General features: G+C 51.0%; 2 protein-coding genes across 2 annotated transcripts in view; both read right to left on the reverse strand.

Annotated features, from left to right (window-relative positions):
• LOC133355801 (Wilms tumor protein 1-interacting protein homolog) overlaps nt 1–15,073 on the reverse strand; it is a 74,175-nt gene extending 59,102 nt beyond the window's left edge. The window contains exons 1-2 of the mRNA XM_061573172.1: nt 13,978–15,073; nt 1,987–2,927 (exon numbers count right to left, since the gene is read on the reverse strand). Coding sequence (XP_061429156.1) covers nt 1,987–2,927; nt 13,978–14,273 — 1,237 coding nt within the window. The 5' untranslated portion in view covers nt 14,274–15,073. The remainder of the gene's footprint in view (nt 1–1,986; nt 2,928–13,977) is intronic.
• Nucleotides 1–19,068, reverse strand: part of LOC133355844 (cytochrome c oxidase subunit 4 isoform 1, mitochondrial-like) — a 554,855-nt gene that overhangs the window by 87,742 nt on the left and 448,045 nt on the right. The window lies entirely within an intron of this gene.

Below are 19,068 nucleotides of genomic sequence, written 5' to 3' on the forward strand. Positions count from 1 at the left end.
TACAAGCGCGTGTATTATTTCAAGGCATGCTTGCAATGCGCGCAGTGGAAGGAAGGCGTTACAAAGCTTCTCTGAACGTGTCGTCCACTGTGCGCGCAGACTGCATGTTACGTAAAGATCGACAGCGCTATGGAAACGACGGCAGCAAATAGAAAATGGTCCAAGTTGAACATCGTCATCTAGAGGGTTGATCACACGTGGTAATAGCGGTAGTCAAAAGCATGTATGTTGAACTTCCTTCGCACTGTACGTAAGCCAACTGTGCGAATCGGAGGTGCGGGGGAAGGACAACAAACTATGGGTAGTGTTGAGTCCATGGGCGGTGGTTGAGTCTATGGGCGGTGTTGAGTCTATGGGCGGTGTTGAGTCTATGGGCAGTCTTGAGTCTATGGGCAGTCTTGAATCTATGGGCGGTGTTGAGTCTATGGGCAGTGTTGAGTCTATGGGCAGTGTTGAGTCTATGGGCAGTCTTGAGTCTATGGGCGGTGTTGAGTCTATGGGCGGTGTTGAGTCTATGGGTAGTGTTGAGTATATGGGCAGTGTTGAGTATATGGGCAGTGTTGAGTCTATGGTGCAGTGTTGAGTCTATGGGCGGTCTTGAGTCTATGGGCGGTGTTGAGTCTATGGGCGGTGTTGAGTCTATGGGTAGCGTTGAGTCCATGGGCAGCGTTGAGTCCATGGGCAGTGTTGAGTCTACGGGCAGTGTTGAGTCCATGGGCAGTGTTGAGTCCACGGGCAGTGTTGAGTCTACGGGCAGTGTTGAGTCTATGGGCAATGTTGAGTCTACGGGCAGTGTTGAGTCTACGGGCAGTGTTAAGTCTACGGGCAGTGTTAAGTCTGCGGGCAGTGTTGAGTCCATGGGCAGTGTTGAGTCTACGGGCAGTATTGAGTCCATGGGGGGCAATGTTGAGTCTACGGGCAGTACTATGTCGGTTGTGATATGCCGTCTCCTCCGATCGTAATGCGCAGTTGCAGGTGGGAACTCGTTCGGACACGCGTGGCACGCGAGCGTTGCGAGAAAGGAAATGCCCATCGGTAATTTACTGACGGCTGGCCACTACGTGACGGGGTCGTGCAGAAACAATGCAAGGCAGGAGGCCTCTCGCACGTCACAAAGGAGGGAAGCAGACAAAGGGGCCCCGAGTGATCTGTGGGACGTGCCAGAGGAGGGGTCCCAAGTGACTCACAGGTGCCACGAGGGGTCCACGCAGCGTGCACTGCACGAAGGTTACGATCCACGTCCAAGCCGATTCCACCACAGCCCTTAGACCGATGGAACCCAATGGGTTTTTTTTATAATTTAATTCCCTGCGATTCGTGACGGCACATAGCAAACGTTGTGCCACAGTCGGCTATTTGCCATGTGTTTTGCTTGGAAGGGAAAAGGGGGGTTTGTTTTTGGTAATTTTTCTCCAGTTGAATGGCAATTGCGCTAATCGGCATCAAATCAAGAGACAAAGTACCCATTCGGATCTCACAAAGCAGCGCAAAAACTCTTCAAGTGAGATAACGGCCTGCGAAAGCGGACACCCTAGAGCTGCCTCTGAAATCCCTTCAAGTGACCTCTGGTTCACACAATAGAGAACAGCATCTTCTCACCCCACTCGTCAACAAACTGATATTTTAACTCTCAGAGAGCTGGATTTTTTTTTACTAAAGTAAGAGCAGAACCAATTTTAAGCAATGGATTTTTTGTTGTTGTTGTGCGGTTATTGGCAACCGAGCTATGAACATCACATTCGCTACAGTTGAGAAGCCGGTTTAATCACAGGCACAGCTGCCTGAATTCAAAGCCAGGACCCTTATTTATCGGTGCCAGCTCGACGCTCTTGACCTCTGAGTCACTCGGTAACCTTCGGACCATCACCTTGTGAGAATTCTTATGAACGTACGCATTCACTCGTTCACTTGCTCAAGACCTCGCGCCTTTCATTTTCCCCACCGGCGTCACAGTGGCCACAGCACGCGGGGCGGCTCCGTCGGTACCTGACATCGTGAGCGGGTGGGCGGCGTAGGCCTTCTGCTGGCTGAACGGCGTGCACGCCAGCATCTGCGCCGTCTCCACGGGAACGGGCACCGCCTCCTCGTGGCCCAGCGAGGAGCGCGGTGATGGCAGCTGCAGCTCGGGGTAGCCGGCGCCAGAACCCCGGGAACTGCGCGAGCTGTGGCTCGACAGACTTGAGCGCGGGCTGACCACGGCGTGGAACGGGTGCTGGTACTGTTGCTGCTGGTGCTGCTGCTGGTACTGCTGCTGGTACTGCTGGTGCTGCTGCTGCAGCTGCTGCAGACCCACGTGTCCGGCACCCGCGTGGAGGCCGTGCGGCACGCGGAAGGCGTCGAAGTCGCCCGTGTAGTTGGTGTAGCTCTCGCGCGGGCTGACAGCGTGCGAGTACTGGCTGCCCGTGCTGGAGCGCGGGCTCATCGCGGGGCAACGGTCGTCATAGCCCATGCTGATCCCGCTCGTGCGGTTGCTGCCGCCGACCGTCACCGCAGCAGCCGCGGCCGCCGCGGCCGCGGCAACAGCGGCGGCCGCACCACCCGCCGCTTCCGCGGAGTGACCGATGAGGCTGGCGCGCGGGCTGGCCGGCAGCTCGCCGCCGTAACCCAGGCTGGAACGGGCGCTGCCGGGGGCCGCGCCCGCCGCGTCGTCGCGCTGGCTCGCGTACAGAGAGCCCGGTGCCAGCACGAGGCTGGAGCGCGGGCTGGCGTACTTGTCGAACGGGCCCGTGTAGGAGCCGCGCGGGCTAGGCAGGCCGTGAGGATGATCGGACGGCTGCAGGCCCAGGCTGGAGCGAGGGCTGCCGGCGAGCCGAGGGTCCTGGAGTGACGAGGGGCCGCCCGGCATCGCCATTCCGTTGCCGCCGCCAATGCGCGTGGAAGTGTCGTAGGAGGCGCCCAGACTGGCGCGCTTGCTCTCCTGGGAATACCTGCGGAAGCCAACGCGCGGGTTGACGCGACGACGGTATAAATGGGATATTGGCAGTTGCGCAGGGTTCAAACGGTGCAAAAAACAAATACGCGCTTAAGAATGAGCCGTATTGATGAGTTTCGTAATGCTAAGGATACGTTTTAATGAGTGAAATCTCACGTGGACAGCACTGGCATCGCGGGACGCTTGTGAACTACTTACGGGGATAGAAAACGCCCAAACTTTTCTCAGACCCTGATGGTTTTAATATGTTTGTTTTCTGCCTAAGGTACCTGCAGACTCTACTTGTCTCGGAGCATTACGGTTGAGATGAGACGGTTTTGTTCGCAAGCGCTGCGAGTCTAGCGCACAGCAGAGCACGCTCCACCGAGGCCACCGCTCACAATGGGCAACACGCAGCACACACGTGCATCCACGTTTGTGAAGCGCAACGCGTGTGGCAGGCACGGTACACGCTGCGTTATCTCTGCCACCTGCGCTACGCACGCGCCGCATAGTTCTACACAGTGCACTTTTAAATCTAGATTGAAAAATGTTGAAAACTCATTTCTTTAGAACTGCTTTTTGTGTTTAGTTTGTTGTCCTTCCCTCGCACCTCTGATTAGCACGGCTGGCTATGTACGGTGCGAAAGAAGTTCAACATACATACACACACTTGTGAATTCTGTACATTCGCCCAAACAAAACATAGGTATGTTCACATTTAAAAAATGCTCCTTTGTACAGAATGTACGATATGTTAACAATAGCGGTGTCTTTTAAACAACAATTTTCAAGAGGAGTGGAGGATTTTAACTCACGAGTTAAAGCCACCGTTTACAGGAAGTTGTAAACCAAAACGACTATCTAGGCCAGGGGTCGGCAACCAAAATAACAAGAAGAGCCATTTCTTTCCAATTTGGTACAAAATTCAGTATTTCAAGAGCCGCAATGCATCTGAGTACATACGTACATATCGTCAAGAAGCAGCCCGTAAAGAGCCGCATGCGGCTCCGGAGCCGTAGGTTGCCGACCCCTGATCTAGGCATTTCTTTGCAGCAATTGAAATGGACATTACCAGCATGAGGTGGGTGGTTGCCAATGTTCAAACAGGTTCTGTCAATGGCTAAAGCACAATTCTTAAATCTTCTCATTTCAGTTTCACCTTTCAAGGGTGGTAATGACACCAAATCACAAATGGACGTCTCAACTGGCCAGACACTGTGCAGTTTGCCTGCAGTTGAGCAAGACCCTCCAAGCTGCAATCAAACCTTCTGCTGGAGGGCCATCGATTCACGCAAAGCAGTGGCCGGGATTAAACCCAGGTTCTCAGAGCTGTTTACTCAGTCGCTGCCGGAGGGAGTGCAAGCCATAAGCTTCCCTTTCAAACGCCAATGCCTCACGAAATGGACAAAACCCATTTTTGGCTTCGAAGAGGCGCTCCGTCGCAACAAAGTAGAACGTGAACAATGGCGACGTTTCCTGTTATTACTGCTTAAAGTATTCTCCGTAAAATGGATTACTGTTAATAAAAAAAACAACCGTGCCATACCGCAATTTTGCAATGTATATAAAAAAAACTTAAAACACAATCGCAAATACTACCTCGCCTGGTATGGAGGAGGTCGTGGGTTCGATCCTGACCCTGATGCCTGCTGTGTATTTAGAGTCTGTGTGTCTCTCTCTCCCCGTGGTCCCGTGGCTTTTTCTCTGGGTCCTTCGGTTTTTCCCTCCACATTTAGAAACAACATGCGTTTAGAGTAATTTGGCTGCTATAAAGGTCCACATGGTGATCAGCCACTTCGTTGTGTTATCATTTGTGGCGAGGTTGCTTCTGAATAAAGAGCTTCATAGCTAAGCGAGCCTTCCTTGGTTTAATAAAAAATTTCGATTTAAAGCTTTCGCGACTGCAGGAATTCATCTTCTTGGTTCTTTCGGTAAAGTCACGTAGAAGGGAAAAAATAAAATAATAAAAATAAAACATAATAAAATAATTCTCACGACGTTTCTGCCACAACGCAAGCATCCGTCCTCAGGTGAAGAACAGGTCTGTCGGAAAGACAGCGTCAGACCTGTTCTTCACCTGAGGATGGCTGCTTGCGTTGTGGCCGAAACGTCGTGAGAATTATTTTATTATGTTATATTTATTTTATTATGTCCCTTCTACGTGACTTTACCGAAAGAACCAAGAAGATAATAAAAAAATGTAAAGTTTTATAGCTTCTAACGCTCAAGACTTTGACGACGTACTCTAGATTCCAGCGCGAAGCAAGCACCGCGAGAGTCGTGGGCCACGCTGGCTAACCCCTCGGCTCGCACGGATTTTGCTTTCACCTGGATTAACCCGACGCGGCCAGGTGTCTTGCCACTGAAGCGCGCTTTCCGTCCCTTCATTCACGTGTCAAAAAATCGAAAAACCGCAAAAACGCCGCCGAGCGCGCGGTAACCTTCATGCGGCGCGCTCCGTCAACTAGCACCAGTGAGAGATACCGCCGCGTGTATAGCTGCTGGCACAGAATGCGACGGATAAGCCGGCACCTGCACCGCGATTCGGGACCGGCCGTCGTGAAGCAGTTACATTACGTACGTAACGTTGAACTTCTTTCGCACCGTCACGTAGCCAATCGGAGGTGAGAGGGGGAAGGTGAAAAGTAGGATGCGAGGGGGGTAGGTGCTGTTAAATATCTAGGTGCCCTGTTTCCCCCTCCGAAACTTTGGTTGCAATCTCATTCGGGTGAGCATCGACTCGTACAAACCGGAGGTGCATGTCCAGTATGTTGAACTTTTTTCGCACCGTAAGTGGCCAACCATGCAAATCACAGGTGTGGGGGCAGGACAACAAGCTATGGGTCTCTGCGCGAGCCTATGGGTCTCTGCGCGAGTCTATGGGTCTCTGCGTGAGCCTATGGGTCTCTGCATGAGTCTATGGGTCTCTGCGCGAGTCTATGGGTCTCTGCGTGAGTCTATGGGCATCGCTATGCGTTTTCAGGTCATGCCACGCAGTCTTTGGCGGAGCAATGTCCTCCTCCTGCGACGTTGAGCGCCTCACGAATTCGGTCGCGGAAGAAGCAACCCCGGGCACGCGGACCGAAACGTCGGACGTCGTACCGGACGACTCGCGGTAAAATGTGGGAACGCACCGGAGGGTTATCGCACGGTACAACCACAGATGCCTCCACAGTAGCATCACACCGAGGTCACTCGCAAAGTTCCCTCAACTTCTTTGCCTCCTCACTTTAATAGCATTTTTTCTCTCCGGCTGCAACGCAGTTAGGATGCAATGCGCACGCCAAGATTTCTATTAGAAACTATGACAACTATTTAACTATTTTTTTTATTTTACGAGGTCAAGTCCACTGAGCTACACAGCTCTTTTTTAGACGCGACCTGGCCACAAACGATAGCTCAACGAAGTGGCTCATCATCGCGTGGAAATGTAAAGCAGGCAAACACTTCAAATGCATGTTTCTAAATGTGAAGGGAACAGCCGGAGGACCCGGAAAAAAAAATCCACACGACCATGGGGAGAACATGCAAACTCAAAAAATACAGGCAGGTGTCAGGGTTGGCATCGAATGCACGACCTCCTGCATACCAGGCGAGGGAGTAAAGTGAGACAACCGATTTGTGTAACTCCAGTTCCCTGACCACCTACACCGGATACACCCTCGCCACCTCAGACCCTCTCCATTCCCGCTGCACTTTAAAGGCTCCACCCATCCGCAAATTATGCTCACTTTTACCATGACGGTAAAAAATAATGTTTATACAACTTCTCCAGCTGTCTGCATTACCGCATATCTTGCATCGCCGTTAATCGACAATCGACCGCGGCGCGACACGGTCGCCGCTCGACACAGCGCAGCTGCACCGGCCGCCTGCTTTGCCAAATTTACGGAGGCACCGCAGAAAATGACTGGGGGTTGGCGGGGGGTGGAGCGTGACGGCAGCTAAGGTTAGGTCAAAGGTGTCGCGACTATCAGCGACGTGCAGCATTTACAACACTCGCCGTAGCCAGGCTATCGCTTCGGCAGCAAACTCGGCACACGTGCCCGCTCGACGCGTTATCGCAACGCAAAACGTGCCAGCCGCTTTTGCAGCGCCTGACAAGGGAGGGGGGGGCCGGCCCTCGGCGCCATCCGTAGTCGCGACGTTTCCTAAAGCACTGGCCATCCCTTCAGAATGAGAAAATGTCCATTTGTGCTGGAGGAATCCGACGTGCTACAAGAAGCTATATTTTTTTTGAAATGTCCAGTATCATCACAACGGTCGCATTGCCATGATGAGAATATTTTAGAATCGGATGCTTTCGTTAGACTGGAGGAGGAATCCGATTAGCTGCAAAGCTCTTTTTCACAGAAAATCTGGCTGTGACGGTCCCACTCTTTTTCACAGTTGTCCAGTAGGGGCACGGGGTCAGAATGTTACAACAACAAACGATACAAAAACACGATAGGAGTGCAAAGTATAGGAAAGGTCAACAAAATCACTTTAAAAAAATAAAAATAAACTATTATTTATCTCATCAGGTAAAGCCACTGAGCGATCAACTTATTTTTCAGAAACTACCTCGCCACAAGCAATAGCTCGAAAAAAGTGGCTTGTTACGTGGAAATTTATAGCAGCAAAAATAATCGAAATAATCCAAACACATCACTCCTCACAAAAGCAGGTGCGCCCCATGGCGAACGCGATCGCAGCAGTGGTCACGAGCGACGGTCGAATGCCAGCAGATTTATTATAAAAGCAGATGGTGTAAGCTCTCTACAAAGTAAACGCTACTTTGATCCGAATGCAAATATTTTTGGAGAGAGATAAAAATCTGAAGCGTATTTCAGTAAAATGGTGAGACATATGATTGTGAAACTGAATTAAATGCTTATGCTCGTGTTAAAACTTGTTAAACAATTACTTCAGAAGATTATTGTTGACAAAATTCTACAACTATAAACAACCTTTTCTATTTACGACAATTATACGGTGTAAAGTTGAACGCAAATGACCAGTAACGTGACATGCATGTGTAACATGCACCGTACGGAGCTAACATTTAAAACAAACATTTTAAAAAACCAACTTCAGGGCATCATGGCCAAATAACTCTACATTACTGATCACAAAGAGTAACAAAGAGAACAGAATCGTTTTTAATTTAAGAGGCTAAACAATCTCAATTTAAAAAAATCTCCCCAAAGATCAACTTTTACACGTTTCACCCTCGGGGGTAGGGAATGTCAAGTAACAGCGGAATAACAATAACAATCAAAGTCACCATCACGTACACGCCCTCGGCACCAGTGAAAGGGAGCGAGAGAAAGGGGGCACGCGAAAGGTGAGAGCCGTTTTCAGTGCTCGTACGATGCGCGAGGGAAAGAGCCCAAGCCTAGCATCACGTGTGATGCTCACACATACTCTTACCTATATAGCCCCTTGTTACAGCAGCTCTTTTGCCCACTTCAGCATTTGTTTCTTGCTGTGGTTGTCCCACCTGATGATGGACGCTTGTGTTGCGCCCGAAACGTCGTGATTTATTATTTTACTTCTATTATTACTTCTATTATTTTTATTTTTTACCTACGCGACTTTACCGAAAAAGCCTAAGAGTATGAATCCTTGCAGTCACGAAAGCTTCAAATCTAGAATGCTCACACATCACAGAGCACCCGGTGGCCCAAGGGCGGTCTGGGCAGGCTAGCCACCTTTAAACATTCCTGTGTCAGTGAGCGAGGCTACAAGGGGATGATGGCAGGGGGGCAGGGGGCAGCTCACTGCTCGCAAACAGCCTCGTGCCTCCAGCCCAAGGCGTGACTTCTCAGCTATTAGCCCTGACCAGGTCCAGGTTACCTTCATCTTTCAAGGCTCCACCCTATCCGCATATTATGCCTCGGTAAGGTCAACAACTCTGCTGCTGCTGCTGGTCAGGTCAAAGGTTGCTCCCGTCTCTCTCCTGATCAATTCATTCTTTCTCCTGCTTTGGCCACGGGTGTCAATTTTTTGGGTTTTGTTTGCCGACATCACAGCGGGTATATCTTGCAATCCACGTGAGGTTTTCTGTCCAGGTCCAAAGGGCTGCTCTTGGCCAAAGCGGCTGTACGGGCGAAAACCGTCGGCTCTCCCCGCTTCCACGAAAAACTCACTTCAATGAGTGTCCATGGTTCAGGCCAAGTGCTACTCTCCCTGCGGAGGAATGCAGCTCTGCCCAGTCCACTACCATCAACCACTGGACTCATTTGAAACCCTTACTGCTCGCGCTGAACAGTTTGGTGACTAATGCATGGAATAATTGCCAACGCTTGGGGCTGGCCAACTCCGCTAATATCCTTGTCCAAATATCCTATACACTGTATTGTTAGCTCTGGTGGTATTAATCCACAAAACTAAAAGTAACTATTGACTGTTGTTGACACTTTGCGTACACCGAATGCACGCCGGTGTTATAAAGTCAGTTGTGAGCGCCATTTGCCGAGAGAGAGAGATCTCACTTAAAAAATATTCAATTTTAAATATTCAGCCGTTTCGTTTCGACAAAGAAACCCCGAGGTTGTTGGAGCAATGCCCACAATGGGAAAGCCCGAAGCAGTGGAAGGGGGATAAACGAGGGCGATGGTGGTCAACGGACGAATCGAATCTCAACGTTTATTCACGACACCACCATCCATCGTCGTCATCGTCGTCAATCAACGACGACGTTCTCAAACGGAGATGAACACGAATACCAACACACATACTGACTCCGACTTTTCAAGTTCCCCCCCACCCACCCCAAACCCCGGTTCACTAACTTGCGGAATATGCAGACTGTGCAATCATGGCATCAGCGAAACGGAATGTGACAGGGAGGGTGGGGGGAGGAATGGGAGAACATTTCAACAAATGAGTGAGCGGGGTACGACAATTTCTTTTTTAACGGCCGCTAATTAAATGTTGTGAGTTCCAGGATCAAAACCCGAGAGTAATTTCTCGACACAGGAACTCCAAAATAGCCAACGCTCGGCAGGTCACATCAGAGTCACAGTGTACAATAAATGCTCTCAGTATAGCCGGGCCAGCACAGCTGGTCATATACACGTGACCCGATAATTAGATAATCAGCACCGCTAACGATAACTATCATGATAATGGGGGGGGGGGCACAATTATCATAGTGTCGCGGTGACGTAAACGACCAATTGAAAGGATGTCAACCAGTTTTGAGCCAATTTGGCGAACTTTGAACAAATTAAGTGCAACGGCAAAAAAGGAGGAAAAATATTCGGCTCTGCCCACCAAACGCTTCAAACCCCATGGAGGTTCTCCTCCATTGGAGGCGACAGCACTGCGAGAGGCACCAAGGCCGTAGCCATGGAGTCAACATTGGGGGGGGTCCAAATCATTCCAGGGGGTCTGGGGTTCCCCCCCCCAGAAAAACAATAAAAATTTGAAAACTAATTTCCTGCCTAGAATATAAAAAAATCACTAACACATATGATGGACTTTGATTTGTTTTTTTTACAATTATGTCTAATAGTGTATTGTATTACATTTCTGTTTTTTCTTTTTTACCTTTTCTTGTTTCATTGTATGTAATGGCAGAGATTCGGGATGAACAAAGTACAACCATAACCACAATCATATAAACAGAAATATATTTTATAGCAATATATTGGGGGGGGGGGGGGGGATGTGATGCACAGACCCCCTCCATCCACACAGATAAACGGCACAAAGCCCTTGTGGATAGTTCGATAAAATACCTCCATTGATTTCTCCCCCCCCCACCACCACCCCGTGAACTTGTACAGCTTTAAATAACAAAGGGAATGTGTCGCTTCATGCACTAGAAGTGTGCGTTGTTGCAAATACTGTAATGAATCCTGCTGCACAAAAAGTAGCCATAGATACCTGACCGAAACAGCTCTCCCTGAGGCCAAGGTGCACATTGGAGCCAGATGTTTCAATGATGAGCAGCTAGTCTGGGCCTAAAGACCCCACCCCTGGGGCCAGAGTGTAAAGGGCACCTAAAGTCACGCACACCACCTCTACATCCTCCTAATATCCATCATCTCAAACTCCAGATCATCCAAAATGCCACCGACAGACTTCTTGCGTTTATCTGCAACTGAGGCCAAGGCCACGTGTTCCCAAAACTCTGGCTCACAATCCAGGGCTGGATCAAACTACAGGATCACACTCGCTGTGTTTATGAAGATACCCACTATTGGCTCTTTATCCCCTGCCTGACTCTTCCCTCTCTTATCTATCTCTACACCCCTCGAGCCGTGATCTCATGCGAGAGGTTGCTCCTTCTCCTCTGCTGCACCCGTTGTCTGAAAATCCCTCCCACGAGACACTGCTCGCTGTCAAACCCACTTCCCCTGTTAAAGTCCTTCCTCATTTCCTCTGCCTATGTCTTTATTTTGAAACATAAAAATATATAATTACACACTCTGTGAATCCAAAATTATAGTTCTGGTGACTTTTTTTCAAAGAGCATCATCGCATTATACGCTTGCATTAGCTATGTAAAAAAAAATTTAAGAACACAAGTTCAGTGAAAATTATCTTGCGATGATGTTCATTGCAAGAAAGCTATTAGCGTGATTGGCTACGTACGTTCAACGTACATACTTGAATCATGATCTGAATCATGAGCACCAATTCAGAAATTGGAACAAATGATGAAGAGGGAACAACAACGCGTGGAGATGCCCATGGTCGAAATCAGACTTAAGAGAGGCAGGAAGCAGAGTGCGTGGAACAGCAGACAAATGTTACATTATAAAGATTATAACATGACGACTGTTAAGAAAAGTCGTCGGCCTTGACCAAGACACATTCGCCAGAAGCGATAATGGGACAATGGATAACTCGTGACAGAGTGACAACCAATGGAGTGGGTCGCCGCGGTGGTGGAGATGTTAACTACCTCGCCTGAAATGCAGGAGGTCGTGGGTCCGATCCCAACCTTGATGCCTGTATATTTAGACGTTGCGTGTCTCTCTCCACGTGGTCGTGTGGATTTTCCTCCGGGTCCTCCGGTTTCTCCCTCCACATTAAAAATCAACGTGTAATTAGAGTATATGGCTGCTATACATTTCTACGCAATAAGCCACTTCGTTGAGCTATCATGTGTGGGCAGGTCGCTTTTGAAAAAGAGCTACGTAGCTAATGGGGCTTATCTGGTAAAATACAAAGTTTAGTTTAGGGAAGCGCCCCCAGAGAACAACCACCTTGGAAATGGAACAATTGAATCAGTCCACGTGCACGAGATGGAATAGATTGTGGGATATGGTGTGTAAATACCTGTCAACCCCTTATCAGTGCCTACCTTATTACAGACCAATTCAGACCTTACTGGTCACCCCGTGCCCTTATAAATCTCAACGTTCATCCTACAAACTCCCATCACAAGAGAGAAACACAAACAAATAGACACAAAACTATTTTTTGCCCGTATTGAAACGTCTGTACGCTGTACGGACCTGCAAACTCGATTTCCCTGCACAAGAAAATGAGTAAGCCGTATGGTTTGAAAGGTATGCGTGTATCAGTGGGATGACGCGACTGTGAGAGAAGGATTTACTGCATGGGGAGGGTCCTTTATCCAGCAGACCTGTGACCCCACAAGCATGCTTGTGCACACACACTGATGTGGCCCAATCTCCCCCACACGATCACTCACATATAGCGGCAAAGGTCCCCCGTGTAGCCTTTAATAGACTGTTGGGGCAAGTGTTGTTAGCAAAGCACCTATGATAGCCGGCACGGCGCACGAGGGGGTGGGTGGCCAGCACCACGCCCGGCCGCCTTCGTCTCCCTAGTAGCGATGTTTACACATCGCACCAGTTACTCATTTGAGGCCGAGTCGACCTAGGGGAGGTCCAGGACCGGTTCAGATAATCGTCACCGGTGTTGGCCATGAGCGGGAATGGAACTAACCGCTACACTACCGCTCCCCACATACACAGGCGCACACACACACAATCACTCAATCACAGACAGACACGTACACACACCGATCCAAGTTCCCATTCACAACGACAACACAACAGCCGCCATTCGCCAGCCACTAAGTGGCGGTGACGTCACCGCGGCGCTTGTGCCAGGCTAGGTGCACTTCGAGGCCACTTAAAGTGTCCGGTAGACACGACGGCAGGAGGTCATGGGACAGACCCAGGTGTTTATGGGATGACTGAGATGACTGGCAGAGGATGCGGCACCTGTGCCAACACAGTGCCCATACACATGAACACGCTCTAAAACAGACACACACGCAACAAAGACAAAGGCCCCCCTCCTCCCGTGTAGCCTGTAACAGACTGTTGGGGCAAGTGCTGTTAGCGAGCACCTACGAAGGCCGACACGGCACACGAGGGGGTGGGTGGCCAACACCACGCCCGACCGCCTTCGTCTCCCCAGTGACGATGTTTACTACACACCGCGCCAGGTACTCATTTGAGGCAGAGTCGACCTAGGGGAGGCCCAGGATCGGTTCCGATAATCGTCACCGGGTGTTGTCGGGCTGCGAGCGGGAATCGCGACTCGGGTCGCAGGGTTCGTAGTTCGGCGCGCTAACCGCTGCTCCACCGCTCCTCCTCCCCCCCACCAACACCACCCCCCCACCAACACCACCCCCCCACCAACACCCCCCCCCCCCCCACTAACACCACCCCTCACCAACACTCTCCCACCACCACCCCCAACAACTCTCTCACCACCACCCCCAACAACACTCCCACCACCACCACTCCCCCCACCACCACCACCTCCCCCCCCCCACCATCACCACCACTCCCCCCACCACTCTCCCCCCCACCACCACTCTCCCCACCACCACCACTCTCCCCACCACCACCACTCCCCCCACCATCACCACTACCCCCACCACTCCCACCACCACTCCCCCCACCACTACCACTCACCCCCCCCCCCCAACACCACTTCCCCCACCACCAACACCACCACTCCCCACCACCAACACCACCACTCCCCACCACCCCCCACCACCACCACCACCCCCCACCACCACCACCACCACCCCCCACCACCACCCCCCACCACGACTCCCCCTTCGTCCGCCACCAACTGACCTGCCGTGCCCGCCGTCGCCGTAGATGCGGAGTCCCGCGAGCACGGCCGCGACGTCCCCGGGCCCCGCGGGGGGGTACCCACCGTGCCCCACCGGGTACCCACCGGGCCCCGAGGGGTACCCACCGGGCCCCGCGGCCTCGAACTCTCGGGGCACCCCGGAGGGGGGCCCCCCCCCGTGCAGAGCGACCCCCCGGGACCCCCCCAGCCTCACGTCCTGGGCCCCGGGGCCCGACCGCCTCAGCCGCAGTGGCCCCTCGGCCGCCGTGGAGGCGAAGTCCTTCTCGCAAGAGCCCATGGCGAAGGGTTCAGCCTGGGTAACCTCCTCCTCCTCGTCCTCCTCGTCCTCCTCCTTCTTCTTCACCGGTGCTGGGATGGAGGTGGAAGGAGGAGCACGATGATGGAGGGTGATGCGGTGATGATGGACGTGGGGTGCTGGGATGGAGGATGATGATGGAGGTGGTGATGGGAGAGGGGACCCGCTTGCCCTCCGTCACCACTCCCCGTCGGTCAGGGATGAAGGCGGTGGAGGCGAGGGGGTGACGACGGAGAGAGATGAAGAAGATTGAGGAGGTGATGGTGGGTGAACGTGGGAGCGAGGCGATGGAGGTTGCCGACCGAGACGATGGTCGAAGAGGCGATGGAGGGAGGGGGGGGTGGAGCAGCCACTCGTGACCGCCGTTCCCACCCGCGGACGAGATGATGATGATGACGACGACGATGGCGTTAGTGACGAGGTGACGGTAAAATCATCCGGGAGTCACTCGCGCCCGCCCGGCTCCGTGCGCGGCGGTGGAGCCATGAAGCGAGCAGCGGTGACGACTCTGATGCTGCCGCTGTCTGCCGCTGTCTGCGTTGAACGTCCACGATCCTTTCTTTTCACCGCTTGCTCGCCTGCAAGAGCGAGAGAGACAGAGCTAGCTATGATGGCAGAGTTTGTAGGGAGGCGTTGGGGAAGAGAGCCGCTGCTGCTGCTGCTGCCGCCCGCTGCTTCGATGTGCGCGGAACCGCTCCCCCCGCCCCCCGTGCGCCGACACCGCCGCCACCGACGCGCGGAGGGATATCTCCGGCATTCCGCGTAACGCGGCGCGCGCAACGCACCACGACAACGGGCGCGCTTCCTCCGATGGGTGGTTGGGGGTGTGTGTGCGCGCGCGCCAAGTAGTGCGTGGCGTGGCGAGGCTTCGCGCGCTCGCGGACGGGTCACGTGGCCGGGGTTGGCGTTGGGTGGATGCGTGGAGGGGTGGTGGGAGATGAATCGGGAGAGTTGGGAGGGGGGGGTGATGATTCTGGGTCGTTGGGAGGGAGGGGTGATGATTCTGGGTCGTTGGGAGGGGTGGGGGGGGTGATGATTCTGGATTGTTGGGAGGGGGGGGGGGGTGATTCTGGGTCGTTGGGAGGGGTGGTGATGATTCTGGGTCTTTGGGAGGGGGGGGGGTGATTTATCGGGAGAGTTGGGAGGGAGATGATTATGGGTCGTTGGAAGGGGGGGGTAGGATGGGGATGGAGAGAGATTACGGAGAGTATGATGATGGTGGGGAGAGTTTGATGCGGAATGGAGTGGGAAGATGTAGAGAGATACGATTAAGTGGGGTGATAGAGGGAGGGGGGTTATGTAAACTATAACCCTGCATTGATGCGATACAATAAAAACTATAAACAATTTTTTTTTAACCCTGCCAGGTAAGGTTCACTGAGCTTTGCAGAAGCGACCTGGCCAAGAATTATAGCACAACAAAGTGGCTTATCATCATCACGTGGAAATGTAAAGCAGCCCAATGCTCTCGGCACGTGATGTTGGTTCTCAATGTGGAGGAACAAACCAGAGGGCCCGGAGAAAAATCTACGCGACCACGGAGAGAGACAGGAGAGAGAGACGTGCAAACTCCAAATATACAGCAGGCGTTCAGGGTCGGGATCGAAACCACGACATCCTGCATACCAGGCGAGGGATGTAATTCGATGATATGGGATGACAGGGGGTGATGGGAGCAACGAAGACGGATGGCGGAGGATGTTAACTGCTAGAAGAGGGAGTGATACGTCACCAGGTGTGATGATGGAACATGCAGGCGTCCGGGGTCACGGGAGAGCATCCAGTGTCCTTTAGCAGGATCCCTGAGTTGATCCCAGAGAGAGGGGAATGTCCACCGTACGGCGGACTTTGACTTGAGTGGAACCTCGTCACCACATCGTGTGGCTTGACTGGCCCAAGCTCACCCCTCGCCACACACTCCACACCAAGTGCCCTTGTAAGCTTCAACTTATCGCTTATCTGTCAAATTCCTGTCCGCAAATCCTCGTATCTGCGAAGGGCCAGTGCTCTTCCTATTGCGTGACGCCAGATGCATCTGTTTTTCGTTGTTCGAAGGCCCTATTCCCGTCTATCTCGAGTGAGATGAAGTAGGTATTGCTCGGCCACTCTGCACTGTGCTAGCACGGTGCCTGTGTAGAACCGAGTGCTTGTTTGCGGTTATTCCGCCCTGCACGCATTTTGTGTATGTATGTTGAACTTTTTTCGCACCGTACGGAGCCAACCGTGCTAATAGCGGGGTGTCGGGGAAGGCAAACAAACGAAACACAAAAAACTGTTCTAAAGAAATGAGGGTTCAATCTCGACTTAAAAGTGCGTAGCTCCAATGGCTTTCTAATATCGGACGGCCGCAGGAGCGCATCTGAAAGCGCGCGATGCGGTCTGACCGTCTTTGTTCGATGGCCAGCAGCCAAAAGCCGCTGCTGTGAGGATGGTCGGAGTTCGTGTGATGATGGTGTATGCGCCCCTTGACGAGATCAGGGAGGTATCGTGGTTCATTTGGGCATTATGCCCAACAGGGATTTAAAATCATGTGTAATGGGGTGGGAAAGTGGTGGCCCAGATAAAACACGCATCATGCTAAACTTGTAATTTAAATGCTATATTCGCAAGTATTCACTGTTTAGCTCAGTAGAATGGGGGGGAGGGGGGGGGGTGCATGTCTAGGACGCGTCATCTGTTTGTATTGCTTCTTAACGTAATCGGTTTACTTTCTGAAATGTTTGTGGTCACGTGGGAGCTCAGTCGCTGAACCTCAACGAGTGGGGAGCAGCTAATACTAATTATACCGGCGCGTATGAAGATATTTTGGTTTATTTTTTTTAAATGAAGCACGTATGGTTAATCCACAACCCGGATAACCCGCCCACGGATAATTGAGTCGTCTGTATCGCTGACATAAGGATGTTTGTTTGTCCCTTTAGTCAAATTTGCAAACGGGGCCGTCCACAATTCGAAATGGAATTGAAGGGACGTGAGCCAATGCTGAACGTTTATAATCAGCGCCAAAGGACGACACTTCCAGACCCAGTACCCTCATCCAATTACCTCTTCTTTTTTTTTTATCCTTTATATAAAGTTCACTTGCTTGCTTGCTTGCGTGCTTGCGTGCTTGCTTACGACCGTGCAAATCTTTCGGTCGTTTTTTAACCCACTTCCCGTGATCCAATCGAGCTGACATTTTGCACACAGACTCATTGTGCGTGACAATATTTTTTCGTGAAAATTTTTGTTCCAAAATTTTCCACTTTATAGGAATTTTTTTTTTCATATTTAATTTAAAATACCAATGTGATAAAAATGAAACTCTTACTCAAGAAAAACAGAAATGAATAATAAAATAAAACCGATGCCACGCATATAAAGGATTTATAGTGAAACACTTTGTTTTCACGGGTTAATTTTTTTACCCAACAACCAATGAGCTGGCATTCTTATAGTGATGTATTTTCAACCCCGTGATTAAATTACAGAGTTGTAGCCAGGTGGCTCGGACGTCATAGCGATGAGCTGGCACCACTAAGATCCTGGATTCGAACCCATGTTTCCAGCTGTTAAACGATTAAACCGAGGTTACAAGTGTAGCTAAGTTTATGGTCTCCGACCCGGTTACCAATGACTGCACATACACACACACATTGAATTACGGTACTCCATTTAATTTGGCTTTATTCCAGCTCTGATTTTAAAAAAGATATATCGGTGTGACTGTCACAAAGACTTAGATTACTCTCATTCGCAGAGTACGTGGAGAGGTGTGTTTCCCCTCTACATTGCGGTACAAAGGTCACTTGAAAGGAATCTCAGATGTAGCTCTGTGACAACTGCTTCCGTGTGGAGCCGTTGGCTAGCGCTGACAGTCGCGCTGCTCTGCGAGAGTCTACAGTGAGTTATTCGGCTCGTGACATTGAGGGGGTGTGTGGGGGGCGGTGGGGGGAAGAGGGGCATGACAAAAAAAACCAATTGTAGCGATTCAAGATCGCAAAACCAATTCGAGAAACGATTCTCAATTTGTTTAACCTTGTCATGAAGGTCGTGACCCAAGTGCTATACGCAGAGGTCACGTGAACCCATAACATACAACACATACGTATACCAAAAAAAAACATTGATCCTCAATCGATATTGTTGGTATCGTTAGATCTCTGCTGAAAAAGTGACCATCAATTGCATCGCTCACAGCTGATGTAAACCAACTTAAACCGCTTTTTGTTAAGTCCCTCTGTGTGACAGACAGTTTTACAAACATCCTCAACGAACCACGAGTCAAGGGGGTGGGGGTAGTGTTGAGATTTATAGGAATGCGACTCCAGAAACTAAGAAAAACAAACACCTGCGGCTTTTTTTTGTAGGTGCATATTTGGGCGGTGTGTCACACGCGACAACGGGGTCTTGTCCGGCGAGGGCTGGGTGCAGTCTCATTGCTAGGAAACGAGATTGTGAAAACCCACAGCAGCAGCAGCAGCATAATCTTTGTGGGACTTTTACGGCAAGACCCACAGCGCCCTCTACACAGAAATGTCACCAGCAGCATCATCATCACGATAGCCCAGAGTCGGGGTCTCTATTATCCAATAGGCACAGTAGGTATCGTGCCTAGGGCCTGTAAAAACTAAAGGGCCTACGAAAACAAATGACCACGTTTTTGTTGTTGTTTTTTTTTACACATTTTTTTTACCAAGACATCTTCTTGAATAAATATATATGTATATAGCAAGGATAGGCACAGTGTGTAAATAAAGAGGCAGAGTCATCTTCTTGTTTTTCACAAGGTAACAAA

The sequence above is a fragment of the Lethenteron reissneri genome, chromosome 52, assembly GCF_015708825.2.
Source record: "Lethenteron reissneri isolate LAM-NWPU_2019-01 chromosome 52, ASM1570882v1, whole genome shotgun sequence".
Lineage (NCBI taxonomy): Eukaryota > Metazoa > Chordata > Hyperoartia > Petromyzontiformes > Petromyzontidae > Lethenteron > Lethenteron reissneri.